Source organism: Sorex araneus, chromosome 1, assembly GCF_027595985.1.
Source record: "Sorex araneus isolate mSorAra2 chromosome 1, mSorAra2.pri, whole genome shotgun sequence".
Lineage (NCBI taxonomy): Eukaryota > Metazoa > Chordata > Mammalia > Eulipotyphla > Soricidae > Sorex > Sorex araneus.
In genome coordinates, this window is record NC_073302.1 from 319,302,179 (window position 1) to 319,323,623 (window position 21,445).

The window sequence follows — 21,445 nt, forward strand, 5'->3', positions numbered from 1 at the left end:
ATATACAGATACACATATAAATACAGATGAAGTATTTGCATAGTCTGACTGCACTCTACTTATTTCAAAACAAAATAAACCTATTATGCAGGCTTGGAAAATAGATGAAAAATTATTTACATATTTCCATAATTTTCACTTCATAGCAGATGATTTTCAATGACCAAGAATAAGTCTGATTCAATTACTTTATAACCATATGACATCTTTCCTAAAGTCAATAAACATTTCATTACAATGATTGTGCTTACTAAGGACCTCCTTAAGCTATTAGAGAAATCAAACAAGCAAAACTTAAGAACCTTCTTTCTGAAGAGCACTGCTATTTGGATATTCTGGTTTTGGCCTACCCAATAATGTGCTCAATGCAATGTTAAAAGTAGGAGAGGGGGCTGGGGTGTTAGCACAGCGGGTAAGGCATTTGCCTTGCACACGGCCAAACTGGGTTTGATTCCCAGTATCTCATATGGTCCCCTGAACACTGCCAGGGGTAATTCCTGAGTACATGAGCCAGGAATAACCCCTGTGCATTACTGGGTGTGACCCAAAAATAAAAAAATTTAAAGAAGCCAGAGAATTCTTACTAAAATATGTAGTCCTCTGTTACTAAATTTTCATACATTGCCCTGAATTCTGTCTGATAGTTTCAGTAATATTGATTGTGGATTAAAATAAACCATGCAAATAGATGAACTCTTTGTCAAGTTTAATCCATTAGGATTTTACAATGAATTTTATTCAAATTTTAGAAAGTACTTGGTTATATTTATAGTAAATTAATTCTTAGGAAAATCACTTCATCAAGAACCTATGAGAAATTTAAACTGCTACTTGAAATTAATTTCAGTTATGGTTAGCTTTCATTGTGCTCACAAGACATCTCAGAGACCCAAATATGAGAAAAACAGAAAATTAAAATGAGTTAGTACATATATATTAATACCCAACAACCAACTTATGTTTTGAGATAAAGGTTCTAACATTTCTTTGATATTATAAAAGTTAAGAACTCTTGAAAGTGTCATAAACTGTAGAGAAATGGAGGCCTGCTGAGTTCCTGGATTACAGAGAGGGAGGGACTTTGGAAGGTGGGAATCCTGCAAAGTGAGGCTGCTTCTGCAGTCAGCTGCCAAATGGAACACATCAATTCAGTCTTAGGCTCAGCAATTGACTGAATATGAAGAATTGTCAAAAGCATCATTTTTATTAAGCATCATATTTACTAAGTATGTAGTAAAAACTAAAAAATATCTTTTGTCTTTTGAGAATATATCTGAAAAACATTTAATAAAAAATATTATTAAAAATAAATTTCTCCACATACAAGAGTTTTTGATTTATGAACTTGATATTATGTAGAACCTAAGCAGCACAACTAAAATTCTATGATGGTGCTCATTTGAAATTTCATCACAAATTCTATTTTAGGAAAAATACCCTCTTTTAAAAGTCACATAACCTTTCACATTGAAACCATTATGTAAACAGATTTTGCAATTGAAAATCTGTACCATATTATTTAGAAGCATCTTAATATATTAAGCATGTATTAGAGATGACTTTCCACCAAGATATAGGTAATGATATGATATAATGGGGAATATGTATCTATGATTCTAAATGGAAGGTAAATACTTAATATACAGATGAATAAAGGGTTCATAACTTTTTACATTAGAATGGCTCAGAAAAAATAGCTTAAAATCAGAGCTAAATTTCTGCAATACAGATTAAGATTGTTTATATTATACAATCTTGAAGGAAAAAGGATTCAAAAAACATAACTGCCAGTGAAAGGGGAGCAGGATGACACAGCATCATGCAGTAGTAATTACATGTGTGAGAAACAAGGACGTACACACTCTTCCCACAGGGCCCAGTCATGTGAGCGTTAGCTACCAGGATTTAATGGTGGATTAAAGATGTTGAACAATTTGTGATCCACTCAAATTAATAGTACACCGACTTAGCCTTCTTAGATAATATAGCAAATTTCCGTGCAGCTCATTCACTAGAGCAATACAATCTAAACAGAAGTGACTCTCAAACAAATGAAGAGATTATTATGGCATCTCTTCTCGCCTGAAGCACGTTTATGAGGAGCAGGAGTATAACGGATGTCCCTGACCCACTGCAGAAAGTCAGTTTACTCATCAACACCTATTCCAATAAAAATGCTCAGCGGCAGACTGTGATGCCAGACAAAGCATCAGTCCTGTGAGCCGTTGGAGATCTGTGTAAAAGATGATGGAGGAAAGGAAGGAAAGATAATTACATGCATGGCAGCAGGGGCGATTAAGGTGGTGCCATCTGTCACAGCAGACCTCTGACCCATGGTGGGGGGAGGTGTTTCAGAACGGTCAGTGGTGTCAGAGTCAGCAATCTGCAGCTCATCTGGGATGGCTAGGGAGGACTCACTGGAGGAGAGGGAGGAGTGCTGGCCCTGGGAGGAGTCTGGAGTGGGTGAGCCTGAGGTGGTGCTCTGGATAAGGCTCCCAGAAGCCTGCAGAGGGGTGTGTGAAAGGCGGGGGAGTGTGTGCAGGTGTGAAGGCTGCCAGACAGCAGGTGGAGGCAGGGTGCATGAGGCGGGCTTGGAGCCCTCCTCTGACAGGAAAGGCCTTCGACTGAGAGGTACCACAGAAGGGCGAGAAGAGGCTTCTGGGGTGGTTTTTCTGTGTGTCTGTGAAGCATTTACCTCCAGCACATTGGCAGTTAAGTTCTGGTTTCCAAGCTGAGTTTAAGAAAAAATAAGAAGAGATAGACATTATCCAGTCATAAAGAACATCTCTCTTTTTGTGCGTGTGTGCAATGCGGTGAGAAGGCAAAGCATCAGTTTTATTTGCAAGCCTTTGAAAGAAATACAGTGAGAAGGATTAATTGCTAACTATGTGGTCCAGAAAAGAGACAGGAAACCGTGAAGAAAGCGAATCCAACAAGTGTTTTCAAGTGTTTTTGAGAAAACAACTAATTTTCACACAGCACTGCATTGTAATTTGGGAGCTTGAGAAAGTAGACATCCTAGAATTTTTTCCTCAGAAACCATTTCTATAGTGGTAACAGTGAAATGGTAGTTGTTGCCTGTGGTTCAGCAGGTTACATTGTTTTCCCTTTACTTAAAAAGATGTGTTGTAGACTTCATACAACTTATCCCCAGAAAATGTTTCAAAAACCATAAATTCATTAGCCTTAATTTTTTTAAAATTTAAGAGTTGGTCAAACTAAAAAAAAAAACTAAGTGGAATGTAGACTTTGCATCCTTTCCACTTAGTGAATCTATTTCAGTTAACACTAAAATAAGGAAAGTAAATTGAAATTTGAAATATTCTAACAGTGCAAATAGAGGTGCTTATGTGTGAAAATGAAGTGAAAACAAACACCGGCCACTGATGATGGTTAGCATGTAACCTCGTTAGTTAGAACAACTTATTGTCTAAAATCTTTTAAATCTTCTAAATCTAGGTAAAAGAGAAAGAAATTGAGCAGAAAAAAAAGTTTTAAAAATCAAGACTATAAACATGTATATGAAAACATGGTAGATAGAGGAGTTGCTTATAAGAGTGGGGCTATATTTAAACGAAAAATGTTTTTTCTTACCCCCTTACTGGAGTAGATGTGTTTTGTTCTGTGTTAGTGCTTGGTGTGGTGTCACATTCCCACTCTCTAAGCATACTCACTGTGTGTATTTTTTTTTATTTTTGTGGGGGCCCACACCTAGTTGTACCCGAGCTGACTTCTGATTCTGCACTCAGGGTCATTTTTGGCAGTGCTCTGGGGACCATATGTAGTGCTGGGGATTGAATCCAGGTTAGCTGCATGCAAAGCAAGTGCCTTACCTGCTGGAATATTTTTCTGGGCCCAACATACTCACTTGAAATGTGAATAAAACATTTTGTGTGTGGTTTTAAAATATCTATAATTAACTGAGAGAAATCTGAAAGTTATTCAAAAATTAAATTGTTTAATAAGCATGCACTTTTAAAAGAAAAATTTCTAACAATTGCAGATTTTATTGGGAACAAAACTACAATACTACAAAAATAATTCTCACTAGAAATGATAGAAATTTGCTACCCATCTCAATGTTCAACATAAAGTAGCTTTGGGTTAGATTGTGTCAATAGAATTTCTCATAATAATGCAGTTTTTTTTAAAAAGAAGTTTACCTGGGGGCCCAAGAGATGTTCAAGACATTGCCTTGCATGCAGCTGACCCAGGTTCGATCCCCAGCATCCTATATGGCTCCCTGAACACTGTCAGTAATTCCTGAGTAAAAAGGCCCGAGCATCACCAGATGTGAACAAGCCCCCTCCCCAGTAAGTTTGTATATGCCGGAATCTTTTCTTAATTTCATTTATGCCAGTAAAAATGGCCTGGATTTCTGTTTAAAGTTGAATCAGACAAAATAATTAGAGTTATCTACTCAAAAGGGATGATTTTCTAAATTAAATGGATGCAATCCTCTCTGGATTGACTTTTCTGTATCTCTTGGACTTGTTAAATACATCAAAAGTTTAAGAATATTATCCTTAAGAATCACCATTGCCATAAGAAATAGGATTAGTTTATTTTATGTCTTGGAATAATCTTTATCCATTCATTTGCTTTTTTCTAAGAGAGTGACTACCAAAACCAAAATACTTCACTTTTTAAATTCCTCTTTCTGCCTCTCCTGATATGCTTGTAAATAAGATTTTGGAGGTGGGTAGAGTGGAGGGTGGGCCATATCTAATTTTTTTCAGGACTTACTCCTGGTTCTGTGCTCAGGGATCTTTCTTGACAGTGATGGGGAATCATATGCAGTGCCAGAAATGGAACACCTGCATATTGCAAATTTAAGGCAAATAGTGCCTTAACGCCTATACTATTTATCTCATCCCCTGATTTTGGCTTGTACAATGTGTGTGTGTGTTTGAGTATGTGTGTATGTGTGTGATGCCACACTTAAAATTTCTATAGCTAATACTTTTAGCTAAAAAATTCAACAGTCTATTGGTTACCCATTCGAAAAGCTTTGAAATACTTTGTGATAAATAATTCAAGTAACCTGTAAGACTAAGTTGCACTCTTTTTTAAAAAAAACATATCCCTGATCTCCACATAAATTAAATGTCTTCTGAGAAACTAGAGGAAAGAAAATCACTTGTACGTGTTTCCTTGAGAAAGATGTGAAGTAGGAAGAAACGTGTGAAAAGGGAAGAAGGAAGTATCAATCTGGTCTAACTTTGATGTGGAAAAAAACTGGCTTAAAACAAGAACAATTTTCATGTGTGTGGTTTTACTGACTTGGTAGCAAGTAGATAATATGCAGAAAATCATCCTAATTGTTTTGTGTCTCTATCTTCCAAGACCACCTAAAGCATTTAAATATAATTTGAGGGTCATCATCTTCTTGGGAATAAAGCTTTCTGTTACTTTCCCGAATTGTTCAGTATTAAAGGAGAGAAGAGCTAGAAACACCTGCCTCATCTCTACAGAAGAAAACGTCAGAGCTTAAACCTAACACATTTACTATTCTAGGAGAGAGAGCCTAGTTCTTCAAAGTAACACTGAACCTCTAGGTCAGCTGAATTGTAACTGGAATGCTAAGGAGAACTCATGGATGAAAGAGATAACCAAGTCTGGGTTGAACTCTTTGAGGAAGCAAAGAGTAAGAAGACTCAGTAGGTTGAGTTTTGGTATTGAAATGTAGTGGACTGGATATAAACAATGGTTGTGTAGACATGTTGTTGCATACAGATATTGAAAATCTAAACACCAGCCTAGGGTGATGGTAGTAATCCAGTGTGCATCCAGGCAAGTGTTTGATAAAAAAAGAATGATGGCACCTGGAGGGGATTGTAGAAATCATAACTTTTTTCCTGGCAATCTAAATTAAAAAAATATGAGCACAATGGCAGACACATCAAAATGTAACTAGTGTCACCAGCCTTAAGGCCAGTAGTATGTTGACTAAGAGTCTGTGGAAGGTAGAGGTGCAAATATGTGGGCTTGAGATGGATTTGACATGTGGTGAGGAGAAATTGTTTGGCAGATCAGTCCTAGGCTGAGAAAAGTGATGCAAGTTAAATGCAGAGGCAAGAACTCAATTATCAAGATAACAATTTTAATGTATTCTTAGGTAAAAAAATGATGTAAATAGAATGAATATGAATAAAATTATAAAAAAATTAAATAACAGCCAGGGCCATGCCAAGCCGTATTAAAGAAAAAGGCAAAAATTGCATCCTAAATTTTTTAACAAAAGCAAACACTTTCAAGATCTGCTTTTTTCTGATTTCATTTCCAGTTGAAAAACTAGCCATGTTTGACCATTTCCCATGGGCCCAGTGATAATCTTAAATAATAAAGTAGTTAAACTTAAAATAACATCATTTTAAATATACCTACAGCTCAACTTTTCAGTATTTTAAAATTAAATATCAAGTGAAGGGATTTGATGTATTCTGTTCTCTACTTCTCCATAAAATTATTGGAGTTATCAGTTAAAAGTGAATGGCTAAAATAATGAATCTGGCTAAAAGCCTTATGACTGTATCACTGTCGTCCCATTGCTCATCGTTTTGCTAAAGTGGGCACCAGTAACATCTCCATTCATCCCTGTTAACATTCAGGGTCAGGGAAATGAGACCCATTATTGTTACTGGTTTTGGCATATTGAATATGCCATGGGTAGCTTGCCAGGCTCTGAAAAACTTTATAATGGGTACTAACTTATGATGGATTTTATTGTATAATTATCTATAGCATTGTTAAGATTACACATTTATAATACATTTTGTCAACCTAAAATTTTTATGGAAAACATAGTCAATCTGTACTTTCCAGCTTGTCTTAATTCTGTGGTAACTGACCTTCTCTTCATTCACCCCTTTCAGAGGGGGAGAAGAGAAGTGCCTGAGTTAGTATTAGTCATTTTTTAAACAGGTGATTGCTTCCCTTGCCACACAGATTGTTGAAGGGGCAAGGAGGGAATAATCGGGCTTAGCTGGGCAAATGAGGTATAGCCTCCTAGGCATGTCAAGCATATGATAACTGGACATCTCAGTCAGATTGCTGTGTACCCTACAACCTCAGGTGGAGGGAACTGGAACCAGAGAATGTAGAAATTCACTGGCATTATCTAACAAGAGGGCAGAAAGAGAGGCGAACTAAGTAATGAGAAACCAGAAAGTAAGAGAGGCAGATGGGCAACTCTCAGAGCAACAGAAAATGGATGGCCCCCGTGAGTGAAGAGAGACTCGCTCAAAGTTCTTCAACCTTTTTATACTTATGGAGGGTCAGCTGTCCGACTCACCAGTTCACTGTCAAGTATAACTATGGTAGTAGACCATGGTGTTCAATCTTCCACCAACCAGTGGTGAAAGATCGTTAGAGCTCCCCAAAATCATCTGGTATATTGCCCTTTTTTCAGAAAAAAAAATCACTCAGTGCCCCCCTCACCCCAACCCCAAATATCCTTTTTAAAGTGAAGAAGTAGCAAGAGCCCCAGAATTGCTCCCAAATCTATGATGACCCCCCACCCCCGCCTCCATTGCCCATCAGTTGTTTATTCTAGTGTCCCCCAAGGGGCAGTATACCCCATTTGGGGAAATGTTGATAACTGGCGTTTCAGAAATCCCTGAAGGCCTGGCAGTACTGGCTGCATTCCAATGACACTTGCTTGCCCTATAATGGAAATACCAAAAAATCCTTTTACCAGAGACCTTAACAACTGTATAAGCCCGATATAAAACTGGGACAGAAGTGATCAAAATGGTTACATAGAATTGGCCATGTGGATGAAGTGTAGTGTCTACAACGGGAATATAAACCTTTCCACTGTATTCTGTGGGCACAGATCAGGATTATGACTTTGAATCTGAGGTAGTGTCATGTTTTAAGATTGTTACCAGAAGATGGAGTACAAGAATCAGTTTAGGTCAGAAGACAAAGACAATGGAAAGGACTGATTGAGTTATGAATCTAGAATCAGGAAGATCTGGGCAAGTTGCTCAATGTCCCTTGGCCTGAGTACTATCTTTCTTGTCCAAATTATTAGTGGTTGTTTATTTGGTTTTGGGGCCGTACCGAGCAGCACTCAGGACTCACTCTTGGCTCTGGCAAGATTAGGGGACCATATGGGGTGCTGGGGAAAGTACCTCACCCCTTATTCTATCTCTCTAGGCTCTCCTACTGCTGTTGCTGCTAGTATTATATATCTTTAATTAATGGCTGCCGGTTATTTATACGAGGCTTGTTTTGTTTTAAGTAAGTAATTTATTTCTATTACTTCCCTAGTCCTACAGCAATTTATGGATTGAGGATGAAATAGTATTTTCATTTATTTTTATGATTCTCACTCAGGGAATTTAAACCAGTTGCCTCGCCCCAGAGCCCAAGATAGAGTTTAGATTGAAATCTAGTTTATCCTTAAAGCTTATGCTCTTAACCTACAATCATTCAGTGGGGAAGATGAGAAGAGAAATGTATTTCTCTTAAAAAACCAGTAATATATGTCAGTAGAATGGTGCCATAAGAGATTCTACATGTAAACAAAGTTAATCCCTAGCAGCCGAGATATTAAAGGATGATGAATATACTTTATGAAGTGATAAATTAAAAAGATAGAAATTGATCAAGTTTTAGGGAAAATGAATCCTGAGCTACAAAGGAGTAAATGCTGCTTCAAAGAAGGCAAATCCTTCCTATGAGAGCAAATTATAATCAGCAATTCTTTTTTTTTCTTTTTTGAGAGGGACAAGGTTGGTTTCCAAAACACTAGTCAGGAGTTTCAGGGGCCACTCCCAGTGATCATTGGCCACCAACCTGGACAGGCAGTTAGGTGTCTGGGCCCAGTAATGTGATATGCTCAGGCCTGGAGGTACTGGGGCTCACCAGAAATATTCTGGTGTTGCACAGGGTACTATGTGGGGCCCAGATTCAAACTTGTGGCCTTGTTCATCAGCACTCAACCCCATCTCCCAGATCATCTCCCTGGCCCTTCACCAATTATTTTAAGATATTTTATAAATGCAAATAAAGGAGGTACACATGAAAAAATATCTATAAAAAACTTAGGGCGTTTGCCTTGCATGTGGCCGACCCGTTTTCAATTCCTTTGTCCCTCTCGGAGAGCCTGGCGAGCTACCGAGAGTATCCCGCCCACATGGCAGAACCTGGCAAGCTATCCATGGAGTATTCAATATGCCAAAAACAGTAACAACAAGTCTCACAATGGAGACATTACAATGCCCGCTTGAGCAAATCAATGAACAACGGGACGACAGTGCTACAGACAGTGCATAAAAACTTAAAAATGCCCTCAACACTAAAGTGGTTGACCACTTAAAGTGACATCCATCACTGGTGATTTTCAATAAAGAGCTTGAAGGTAGAGACATGACTTAAAGATAAAAGAGATTTATCGAAGTTTTAATGTGAGAAACACCCAAGAATGTCTAGATGGATTTATAGGTTTTATGTAGGAAGAGTTTCTTTCTCCTTTCCCGTTTAGCCTGAAGACTAGCAAAGCATTAGTTTATGTAAGAAGCACAGAGTTCAGCGTTAGGGTGTCTAAAGTCCACTTTCGAGAAGCAACTGCAAAGAGAATGTACCACAGAACGGTCTGAGGATGGGGCCACAGCAACTGCAGGGTTTTGCTCCTCTTGCTGAAGTGGTATCTTTGTAGTCACTGGAGGAAGCTCAGGTTTGTTGTTTTCGGGATCCTGGCCTGAAAGGGGAGCTATCTGAATGGAAAGGGATGCTTTGTGTACCTCTGGCTCTGGATTAGCAGCTGGTGAACAAGGCCTTTTGGGAAATGGTGGTACTTCATCTGGTTTGGAAACTAGTGAGGTATTAAGAGGGTTGCTAGTTCCCGGTTCTTGGTTATGGATTAGTTTCAAGGTAGAAATCTTCCGAGTCTGAGAATCTTGCGTGTAGTCCTCTTGGAGCAATGGGGAATTTGTGTCAGCATTTGGTGAGGGACCTGCACTGGATGTAGCTGGTAGTGAATTAGTGATTTTCTGTGTATATGATACAGTTGTGTTAGATTCTTCAGAATACACAATTGTCTGGTTGGTATCTTCATTAGAATACATAGCTTCCTGAAGAGTTTTATTAGCAATGTCCTCTAGACAGGAAGGAATTTGTGTGTTGGTTAATAGTGAACCTAAAAGATCAATCTTCGTGGGGTTAGTTCTCAATGGGCTACCTAGGCTCTCTTTTCTGGGTGGTGGAAAGGGGGCCTGGATTGGCAAAAGCAATCAGAGAAAGAAATCACATTGAGAGAGAAACAGAGAAAGTCAACATTAGTAACTAAAGAAACAGTTCTATCCTTAAATAAGGCAGAACCATTATCACACCTGATAGTATGCTATACATTTTGCAAGCTAGATTGGATAATCACATTTATTCCATTTATAATGCACTTTAATTTATCATCAATGGTTGCCCTTGTATATACTACAGACCTTTACCTGTCTATCTATCTATCTATCTATCTATCTATCTATCTATCTATCTATCTATCTATCTGATATATCTATATAGGATATTCAATAAAACATTTAGTCTCATGGCAAAATTTTAGTAATATCTCTAAGACAAAGTTTCTTTAGTTAATATTAAGACCAGTTGTATGACATATTTATTGACTGGATATAATTGCTGCTGATTTACAACTTTGCAATCCAAAGCATGAGTTGAAATTTTTTTCAAGAATTCTAAAAGACTCTAAACCTTATATAAGAAACTTGCTTACTTTTATAAGCAAATTCAGAAAAAGAAAAAAACCAAAAATCTGTTTTGAACTTAGAACTTATCTCACAAGATGAAAAGACAAATCTGGCAAGAAATACAAATACAAAAGCAAGAACACACTACAAGTAAAACACATCAAAATATGCACCTGACTAGAAAAAAAAGTAGCACTTTCTTAAAGCAATGACCTAATGACTCTGCTTTAAATTATCACAGTACATGAGTGCAGAGGATTACCTGTGTTGGTGATTTTTTTTCTTGCAGGTTTGGTCGAACACTTCTAAAACCTTTTGCTGCAAGAGAGGAATATGTAGCATCTCCATTCAGTGTCTCTTGATTTCGATCATTGTAAGATCTCCAAGCTTTTATTAAAGGAAAACAAATCGGATACAAAAATATCTACATTCATTTGTAATGTTTTAATTCTATTCTATTTTATTATTATTATTATTATTATTAATATATTATATTGGGGTCTCCCAAGCTCTGCTTTGGGAGAAGCCTCTGCAAAGATCCTCTGCCAACTGGGGAGTGGTTCAATGTGAGGACTGGAGAATGTGGTAAGACTTGGGCATTTTTCTGCCATGCCAGGAATCTAACAGGGCTTGTTGCATGTAATAAGTATGCTTTAACCCCAGAATACTTCATCCCCACTTATAATGTTTTTAAATAAAATTGATTTTGTTTCCAAAACTGAAGTCTTGATTCTAGAAATTTAATAGGCAACAGCCATATGCAATTCAATTTACAGTGAGATAAAACATTATAGTTATGCACCTTTTTTTAAAAAGACTCATAGTAAATGTAATGGTTATTTCAGAATAACTTTTTTTTATACCTGAGTCTGGTGAGTGTGAATCACGCCCTGAAAGAAAAAAATTAAAATTAATAGTATGGTAAAAGAAATGAAGAATCATGTAAAAAACATTTGGCAAAGAACCAGAAGCATTTTTTTGGCAAATACTGTCTTAGTTTTTAAACTCTGGATAAGTGAAATATGCTCATGGGAGTTTTGGAAATACATTTTTACTTAAGAAATCAATCAAATATCTATATGATTAACATACATAAATATCTATAAATGTCAAGTACTTTTTTCTTCTATAATATGTAAGTCATATAATTTTAATTCTGTTATTGCCCAAGTTTTTAAATATCCAGTTAAAGAATCAAAAGTGACTGCTTCTGTCAGTATTAAATCAAACCACCAGATTTTTTTTCTATTTCCTTTTGTTATTGTTCATCTTTCAGTATTGTGTTACCTAGGATCAACATTTTGTAATTTAAATGCTTTTTTACTTCATAAAGTATAAAGATATTATATACTATGTGATCACTTCACTTTCTAAACTTTGACTTTTCCTTTTGTTGATATTTAAAAGTCATTTAATATTCAAATATGGGAGTTGTCATAATGTACTGAATTGTCTTTAAGCTAATAACCTGCAGGATATAAACTTCAGTATTGATAAGTTGCTCTTGATAATACAGTTGGAAACTGGATTAGAGACATATTTGATATCAGTTTTGTTAGAATTACACATTTAGAATCTTCTGTAACTAACATTACTTGGTCAACATCATCTGGAATCATAGCATCTTAACTTAGGAAAGGACCTTAGTATAGCCATAATCAAACCTTCTGTTCAGTGTTTGGATTCCTTGTACATATTTCCTGAATTCCATCATATTGTTATTTCAATAATTAATGTAACTAATAGTTTATGTCACATATAAAGCTTAAGGAATAGTTAAATCTATAGTTAAATCTAATAGCTAAACCCTGAAATCTAAACACATGACTTTGGGACTGACAAAATTAATCAAAAAATGCCAAATTCTATATTAAATATTGATACTGATTTTTTCTGAACCAATGGAAGAAAAATAATATTAACCTAATAATTTTAGCTCAGATAAATCAGAAAAAAACTTATAAATAGTGAAACAGGTGCTATACAATAAACATAACTTTGAAGAATTATACATAAAATAGACTAGATTCTATTTTTGATTCTAGATTTGATAGAGGTAGAAATACTGAAATTTTTACTTAAATCAGAGGTGTCCAAACTTATTTGTCCTACTGATCCAGGCATTCCTGATTCAAGATTGGCCTGGATGACTTTAAAGTTTCCTTCCAACTTTATAATTCTCATATTATGATTTTTATGTAGCCATGCTTGTGGAATCTATTACCTCCCAAACTTTGCTTAGATCTTATTTTAAATTCTTTTTTAAGGTATAGATGTATGTATATAATATATTACATATAATTATAAACTATACATCTCTTAAAAATTAGGATAATTAAATTTCTTACAACTCCTTTCTTTAGAGTTTAAGTGTTTTGCAAAAATTAGTCTAAACGTTATTGATTAAATTCAAGCAAACAAACTGAAAATCAGCTGTGTTTCTAAACACTGTGATAATGTAATTTCACCTATTTTATCCATTTCCTCTTATTAATTCTGATAAATTCTTATGATATTGGGAAATGATTACATTCTCAGACAGAAAGAAGAATGATAGTCAAATTCTTTTTATTTTTAAAGAATGGAAAATTGTGATACAGGGAAAAGTTTTCTGACTATAAAATGGAACTTGTTCTTTTTCCTCAGTGGCCTGATCACCACAGAGACACTTATCAGTTTGATCTTGATTACCAAAGTGTTTTTCTACTAAGAGATAAAGAGAGTTAAACCAAAAAAAGAAATGATACTACATACTCTGCAGCAAAGTTTGCATTAAAAAAAAACCCATATGAGATCAGCTGGTTTTTATTAGCAACCATCAAATGCATCTGCATATATAATACTGAAATTCATTTGTAGATTTGTACAGGCGATGGACAGGAGTATGCTTTTCTGCATGGAAGTTTGCTCTTTGCCCCTGACGAAGTTGGGTAGTTTAGGAGTGAATGATATTAAAACCAACAACACCTTGAGTATTGAACTACTAAGTGTGAAAAAAGACAGTGATGATTAATGCACAGTAAAAATTAAACTTTAATGCTCCATCCTGTCTTCTGCTTCCGCATCTCCAAATATGAATTTGAAAAAGGAATGCCAAAATAACCAAGAACAATCAAACCATCTCATCCACAAACCAACCAGTCACCAGGATGTTGGTGTCTTTCAGGACTTCGAGATGCTGCAGATGCTGTGCTTACCTGGGTCTTCCAGGCCAGAACTTGCCTCTCAGAGGACACTGGCTGTGCCAGAAGGTTTGGTAAACTATGACCAGATGTTCATTACAAAAGGTCTACACCTCAGTGGATCCTGAAATAGCATATGCCCAGCGTTCCAGAATATATTGGTATTTGTGGGTGTTAATATTAATTAGACCAAGATGTTAAAAATATAGATTAGAAAGGTCTTTGCAAATTAAATTAAAGGAAGGCTTAAGGCGTCTTTGAAGATAAATATTCCAGCATTCTGTTTGCAACCTTTGGTGAAGAAGTCATCGATAAAAATCAGGTGTTCTGCAGAGCCGTTTTCCTGACCCACTGTGCACCCTGCTCCAACAGTGTTTAGGTAAAGAACAACTAAAGAACCTATGAACTATTGTAACTAAGTATCATATTACTTAGTTCATGAGATACAAAAACTGAAATAGCTATTAACACTTGCCATTACTCAAGACATTGTTGGCAAGGGACTGGAGTTTTTAATTAGATTTTAAAAATGTTTTCTCCAAGATATCAGTTTCCTTTGAGCTTTATTTTTAGAATTGAAACAGTCCAAAGGGATAGGAGCTGTTTTTGAGACAAGAAAAAAAAAACAAGAACCTGAGGGGCATTAGGAAGGGAATTACAGCCACTTGAATCATTCCAAACAAGATCAATCCTGAAAAGTCAGAGAGCCATTCAATGGTGATGTCTGTGAGTTAGTGATATTATACCTGCAGCCAAAAGGTTTGGAGAACTTTGAACTCTCTTCACAGATGTTAATGTTACGGACATGGCAGCACGTTTGCGAGCACACCCACCGCTATCTGGAAGCAAAAAAATGATATAGCAGAGGCCACAGCAAAGAAGAAAGCACATGCAATATCATGCATTTTAAGTGGAATGTGCCAAGACATTCATGAGGAAGATGAAATTAGAAGTAGTAGCCATGGAATGCATCTGCAAAGTCCACCCCCACCCCAAATCAAAACCAACAAAAGGAAGTGAAAGAAAAAAAAACTCTGTCTCATAACCAGATGCTAATTTTTTAAATCAAATATATATACACTTTGTGCATAAGTTTATGTTTTTTAATGAAAACACATATCAAGCTCAATATTGTATATGCCATTTCAATTCAATTCATATTAAATTTATTACTGTGTAGTGTTTAGAGTTAGAGATACCCTGCATTTCAGGAATAATGGCTGTGGTATCTTATACTTTTATATCATCACTTAGGATTTACTTATTCTTGCTGTTATGATTCCTGATGATAGCTTCAAACATACATTTAATATAGGATTAACAAAGAACATTTTCAGAATTCTATACCTTTTCATAGCTATTAATAGTTATGAAGATAAGTGCCCTTGGTGAAGTCAAGGAAGTCTTGATATATAAATTATTGAAAAAAAACTATGTTTTAAAATTACCTTGTTTTCATACTTGAAATAATATATATACTCTATATATTTAAAATTAGGCAAATAGCAGCACAAAGGAAAATATTTGAAAATGTATCAGCTGTTTTAATGTGCTATGAGAAATAAAAAGTATCATGACTTCTAAAATTGGAAGGTTAATGATCCATAAATGAAAATATCCCAATTCCACTCCCACATTCCTTTGTCATATGGCAGATGCAGTAAATAGTTCTGCTTATTTCCTTGGATCCACAATGACTTTAACTCTTTAAGCTATACAAAGAAAAAGCATAACCACCAATATGACATAGCCATTATAATATCTTTCCATATTTTTTTCTTTATATCCAAAGAAAGATGTCCACTTTATTAGATCCAAGGGAATATAAGAATGCTTTGTAAGTATTAGAATTTGTCGTTGATAAAATCACAAGCAGTGGGGTCAGTTGAGCTGAAAGTTCATGGAGAGACTCTCATGTCATTATTTAAGCATAGGTAAAGAGAACAATTTCTTAACATGGACAATAACTAAAACAGAAAAATGACTTAAAGCAACATTATGTTAATGAGGAACTTAATTAAAATTAAAAAAAACATAATTAATGACCAAACACAGAAAGACAAAAATGGTAGAAATGTAGGACTGAAGTTCTCTTCTAAAAGAAGCAACTGTAGGATTTTACACAACAGTGCATACTATATACAACTATACATATCAGGGGTATTTCTGATACAATGGAGGTGATGTTATTTTGTTACTACTGTTTTCAGTTTTGGGGGTGAAAATCTGGCAGTTTTGGTGGTCAAAGGACCATGCGGTGCCAGGGATAAAACCCAGGGTCTCACACATGTCAAACATGTGCTCTATATCCTGGGATCAGTAATATTACTGAAAATGTGGCATGCAATAGCTATCAAAGATTTAGAAAAGGTTATAGAATCAAGGGTGTTGAAAGTGAAAACTAAAGACTCTCTTAAGAGATTGTATTTTCTAGTTTTTTAAAAATTTTAACATCTGAAAACCAGCAGGGTTTTTTTCCGAATGAGAATATTCAGGGTCCTATGTAATCCATGGTTCCCAAATCGTGTGCTGAAATGTCCCTGGCCACCCTAGTGAATTAACAAGGTGTTGCTGGCCATACCTTACATTTCTGTAAAAACCAGAGTGGTATCTACAGATACAGCATAAACCTCTACCCTGAGGCAATTTCCAGCTTCAACATGGTAGGCTGTGATCTTTGGAAAGCTCTGTGTGTGTGTGTGTGTGTGTGTGTGTGTGTGTAGATTTGTGCTGTTTATTTGTAGTTGTTTGGGTGAGAGTTGTGATAAAAAGCAAGTATCCTGGGTCTGGAGTGATAGCACAGCGGGAAGGCGATTGCCTTGCACGAGGCCGACCTGGGTTCCATTCCTAGCACCCCATATTACTCAGGAGTAATTCCTGAGTGCATGAGCCAGAAGTAACTCCTGTGCATCGAGGGGTGTAACCCAACAAGACAAAAAAAAGAAAGCAAGTATCCTGTGAAAATCATTTAATCGTTTTGGACAAGTAAGAATGAAACAGCATACTCTAATTCCAAAGTCTGAAAGGTTAACAAGTACACTTCCATTAGTAGTTGTGGTAGAAAAGAATAAAATAAAATGAGTTTTTAAATTATGTGTGTATTACTTTGTCAAATTGCTTTCAAGTTCACAAAGGTCAAGTTGCTGCACTGTCTTTATTAACAGCTTGATAAAGAATTGAATTTGAAAAGCTGAGGCACTTGTGACATAGTTGTATTCTTTTGGTTTGTTTGGTTTGAGGCCACACCTGAGTGTGCTCAGACTTTACTGCTGTCTCTGTGTAGGGGTGCCCAAGTGTCACTCAGTGATGGTACTCAGGAAACAATATGTGTGTGGTGCCGTGTGCAAGGCAAGTGCCCACTTTATTATCTCTCTGCCCCTCATTTGAAATTTTAAATAAGGATTCCAGTCACTTCCAACGGATTGTTATGCCTGTTTGACTATCACACATCTAAGTGCATGACTTCAAGTGCATAAACAAAAGAACTATGCAAATGAGCATTCTGCACCCATACAATGAGAGGATGCTGCTTGCTGTGATGCTGGTAATTCTTGGCTCAGGACCCTAGAAAGCTAAATAAATTTACAATTTTCTCTGCTTACATTGCTGCTCAGGATGAGAAGATGAATAAATTCACCATGCAAATATATGGTATATTTAATATGATCAAAGATTATTTTTCTGGGGCTGGAGTGATAGCACAACGGGTAAGGCATTTGCCTTGCATGTGGCCAACCCGGGTTCGATTCCCAGTATCCCATATGGTCCCCTGAGCACCACCAGGGGTAATTCCTGAGTGCAGAGCCAGGAATGACCTCTGTGCACTGCCAGGTGTGACCCAAAAAGAAAAAAAATAAAAGAAGAAGAAAAAGATTATTTTTCTGTCCTAGTAGGTTTATAGCAAATGAAAAACATCAGCATTTCACTTAATGGAGGATACGATGAAATTATTTCAGCTGAAGTCTTTGAGATAATGCCTGTGAACACCCCTAAACACAGCTGCCTTACTCGACAGGATGCTGAATGACTTGGCGGTTTCCCTTCTCCTAGGCTCTTTATTCCACCTTCTTTCTCCAATCTCATTTTGGAGAAAGAAGAAGAAATAATAACATTTATTCTTTCATTTCCCAGGTCTAATTGTCCAACATCTTTAATTGTTCAAATAAAACGACTTAGCATTTCCTATAACTTCTCTTGATTTCTAAGCATCCCTTAAGGATTATATTTTTAATATCTTTATCTTGTCTATTAAGCTACAAATCCCCTCCCCCGTCCCAGCTGCACCCTTAGGGACCAACTGAAAGCCCCAGGGTTTTCCTGGGTTAGTAAGACAAATTTCCCAAAGTGATAGTACAGCAGGTAGTGTAGGGCTCTTGGCAGACCTAGTTTGGATCCTCGGCGTCCCATATGGTTCTCTGAGCATCAATAGACACAGTTCCTGAGTGCAGAAGCAGGAGTAACCCCTGAGCACTACTCGGTGTGACTTCCAAACAAGCAAATAAACAATAGATAAACAAAACAAGTTTCTGCAGCCACAGCGTCTTGGACAGTGGGACATGTTGCTCCACTTGATCGGAGGTTTAGGTATTGGTTTTCACAGTAAGTGTTAATTCTCTTTGGTGGCCTTTTGATATCTAGAGTCAGCACAAGTCAGCTGTGAGAAATATATTTTGATGTGAGAAATATAAACACATACTAATGTGAGAAAATATCTTGAGCTATTCTTTCTCCTTTGTTTGTGGGTGACTGTCAAACTTTACAGTGATCATTTGTGGACAGGAAATAGAGTTTTTTAAAAACACAAGTTACAAAATGTTCTAGAGAAAGTTGTTTTCCAAAAATACTTAATACTAATATAAAATTTCCAGGGTTTCTGAAGCTGGAGTGATAGTTCATCAAGTTGGGTGCCTGCCTTGCACGCAGCTGATCAGAGTTGGATCTCCTACACCACATACGGTCTCTAAGCCCTGTCAGGAGTGATCCCTGAGTGCAAAGATAAAAGTAAGCCCTGAGCATAGCCTGGTATGCTCCCCATCAAAAATATACTTTAGAGGCCCAGGAGGTAGGTGGGAAGCTCCAAAGGGGCTGGAGTACCAGCTTTGTATGCAGGGAGCCTGGGTTCATCCTCTAGTACCACATGGTGTTCTGAGAATCACCAAGTGTGCCTCCCCCACACCATCAAAACAACAAACAAACCCACAACCAACAAAACAAAAAACCTCTAATAAAATTCCAGAGGCAAAAAGGTAAAAATATAAATTAGAAATATTTCTACTATGGGAAATATTTTTTATGCAGATAACAAAATCACAAGTACTTTTACTGTTAATTCATGTATAAAAAGAATTTAGAAACATCCATATTAAGTCATTTGGAAATACTATTTTTACAACTAAAATATAACGCTTACTCCTCTTTGTGCTGTATGTATAAAATAAATTATTTTTTTGTCAAACTGGCTTTGTCAACATATTTTTAGAATGTGGAAATGTATTTTCTATTAGAGCTAAAATACTTTTGTATTTAGCCTATTCTAAATGAGAGATTTCAAGTACATGTATGCAAATGACATGCCTTTTCCCTAGGGTTTAGAGAAGTTAGTTTCAAGATATGATTACAGAAAGAGAGTTAAGAGGAGTTATAACAGGAAATTCTACTTTGATGTCTATAACAACTGGAGCACAAAGACAACAAATCAACGAATGGATTTAGAAGAGTATTTTAATAAAAAACAAATCACATTCAGGATCACCAGACCACTAAACTACTGACTTCAGGATAAGATTATTTTTAGAGAGCAAGCCAAAGAGTTTAGGACTAACAGAGAGAGCATACCTGTATTCATTTTGACCTTGGAGGGTTTTTTATTAAAGTCTTCAGTTTTCCTGTAGAAAAAAAATGATGCATTAATATGTTCACTAGCATGTGGAATCAAATATCATGAAAGTGTGGCTTTTATTTTGTTTTTGCTGTATCTCAGTATTTATATGACATTATCGATAATCTAATTTAAGTCAAGACTTAAGTGCCCAGTAATGGGTGAGTGGATAAAGATGTGGCATATATAAACAATGGACTACTACACAATTTTAAGAAAAGATGACATCTTCCCTTTTGTGACAACGTGGGATGAAAGGGGTCATGTTAAGCAAAATAAATCAGGAGAAAGAAAAACACTGGATGATCCTGTGCATATGTTTGGTCTAAAGACATAAAATCCAGACAAACCCTTGAACTCTGAGGGCAGAACTGAGGTTACCAAAGGGATTGGGTGGTTGAAAGGATGGTAAAGGTCCCGTGGACAACTTTGGTGGTGGGCATGGTGTGATAACATACATTGGGGGTACTGTAAAATTGATCCCATAAGACATGTACAGTCTTGAGAACCAAAGCTATCTCAATAAAAACAAATAAAGGTTGAGTAAGGTGGACAGAATTTAGAATTCTTTTCAGTAAAGCAATTAGTTTAAGTTTTATGAGTGTAAGCAAAAGCACATGGTTATGCTCAGTGGTGATGATTAATGGCTGAAATGGAGAGCAGCTGCCATTGGTGAAAGTATTATTTTTTACCATAAACATTTGTCTTTTATGGTAAAAGACAATTTTTGTCTTCTAAGCCTGAAGGATCATTGGTTATGTATCCACATCTAGCAACTGAAAAGGTACCAAGGTACTTTAAATCATTTCTTTGGATTACTCAATTATTACATTTGTAAAAATTTTTCTATTATATTTTTAATTAATCAGTGGGTTGACTTTTTTAAAACAGGAATGTATTTAGAATATATCTTGAATAGTCAAGAAAAATCAATTTCACCTCTAATTTTTAGTAAATGCAGGAAATAAATGGTTTCTAAAAGCATGGTTTCTGCTCAGTTATAGTGGTATTTCAGTTATAGTGGTATTTCCCAATGAAGTGTATGACATATAACAAAATAACTTCATTAGAAATTGTTCATGGAATTGTGCTTATTTTGGAAAGAATGCTTTAACTGTATGCATTGCTTTATGACATGAAATGACTTTGTTAGCTTATTATGCTATTTCCTTCCCTAGCATAATCTCATGGCCCATCTAAAGAGCTTTTTATTTATCCAACACTAAGACCAAAAAAAAGAAAGTACATAGGAAGTTAACCTAATAAGAGAAAATCTTGGTAAAACATACTTCAAGCTAGCCACTTTGATTTTGCTCTGAAGTACAGTCAACTGTTAGATGAACATGAACTTTACCAACATCACCCATTAAGTTTTTATGCACATCAATATATGAACACCTAGTCATTAAATATATGTATATATTTAAGGACTGAGTATATATATACATATATGTGTATATATATATATATATATATATATATAGAGAGAGAGAGAGAGAGAGAGAGAGAGAGCTGAAGAGATAGTACAGAGGGCAGAGAGCATGCCTTGTATGTGAGACCAAACTCAGGTTGGATTCTCAAAACCCCGATATGGTGCAGTGGATCAAACCCAGGGCTCCTGTCTGCAAAGCAAGGAGGCAGCTCTCTGGGTCTCCAATTTATCTTCAGAGCTA

The 21,445-nt window shown here is 36.1% G+C and overlaps 1 protein-coding gene across 34 annotated transcripts in view; it reads right to left on the reverse strand.

Moving 5' to 3' along the window:
• SORBS2 (sorbin and SH3 domain containing 2) overlaps nucleotides 1-21,445 on the reverse strand; it is a 345,528-nt gene that overhangs the window by 68,099 nt on the left and 255,984 nt on the right. For 14 of the 34 annotated variants that reach the window (XM_055123778.1, XM_055123797.1, XM_055123807.1 and 11 more), the window contains 6 exons: nucleotides 19,730-19,779; nucleotides 14,641-14,733; nucleotides 11,576-11,602; nucleotides 10,975-11,099; nucleotides 9,594-10,223; nucleotides 2,696-2,731 (listed from right to left, as the gene is read on the reverse strand). In XM_055123778.1, coding sequence (XP_054979753.1) covers nucleotides 2,696-2,731; nucleotides 9,594-10,223; nucleotides 10,975-11,099; nucleotides 11,576-11,602; nucleotides 14,641-14,733; nucleotides 19,730-19,739 — 921 coding nt within the window. In that variant the 5' untranslated portion in view covers nucleotides 19,740-19,779. The remainder of the gene's footprint in view (nucleotides 1-2,695; nucleotides 2,732-9,593; nucleotides 10,224-10,974; nucleotides 11,100-11,575; nucleotides 11,603-14,640; nucleotides 14,734-19,729; nucleotides 19,780-21,445) is intronic. The other 20 variants (XM_004610346.2, XM_055123801.1, XM_004610341.2 and 17 more) reach the window with 9 other exon arrangements.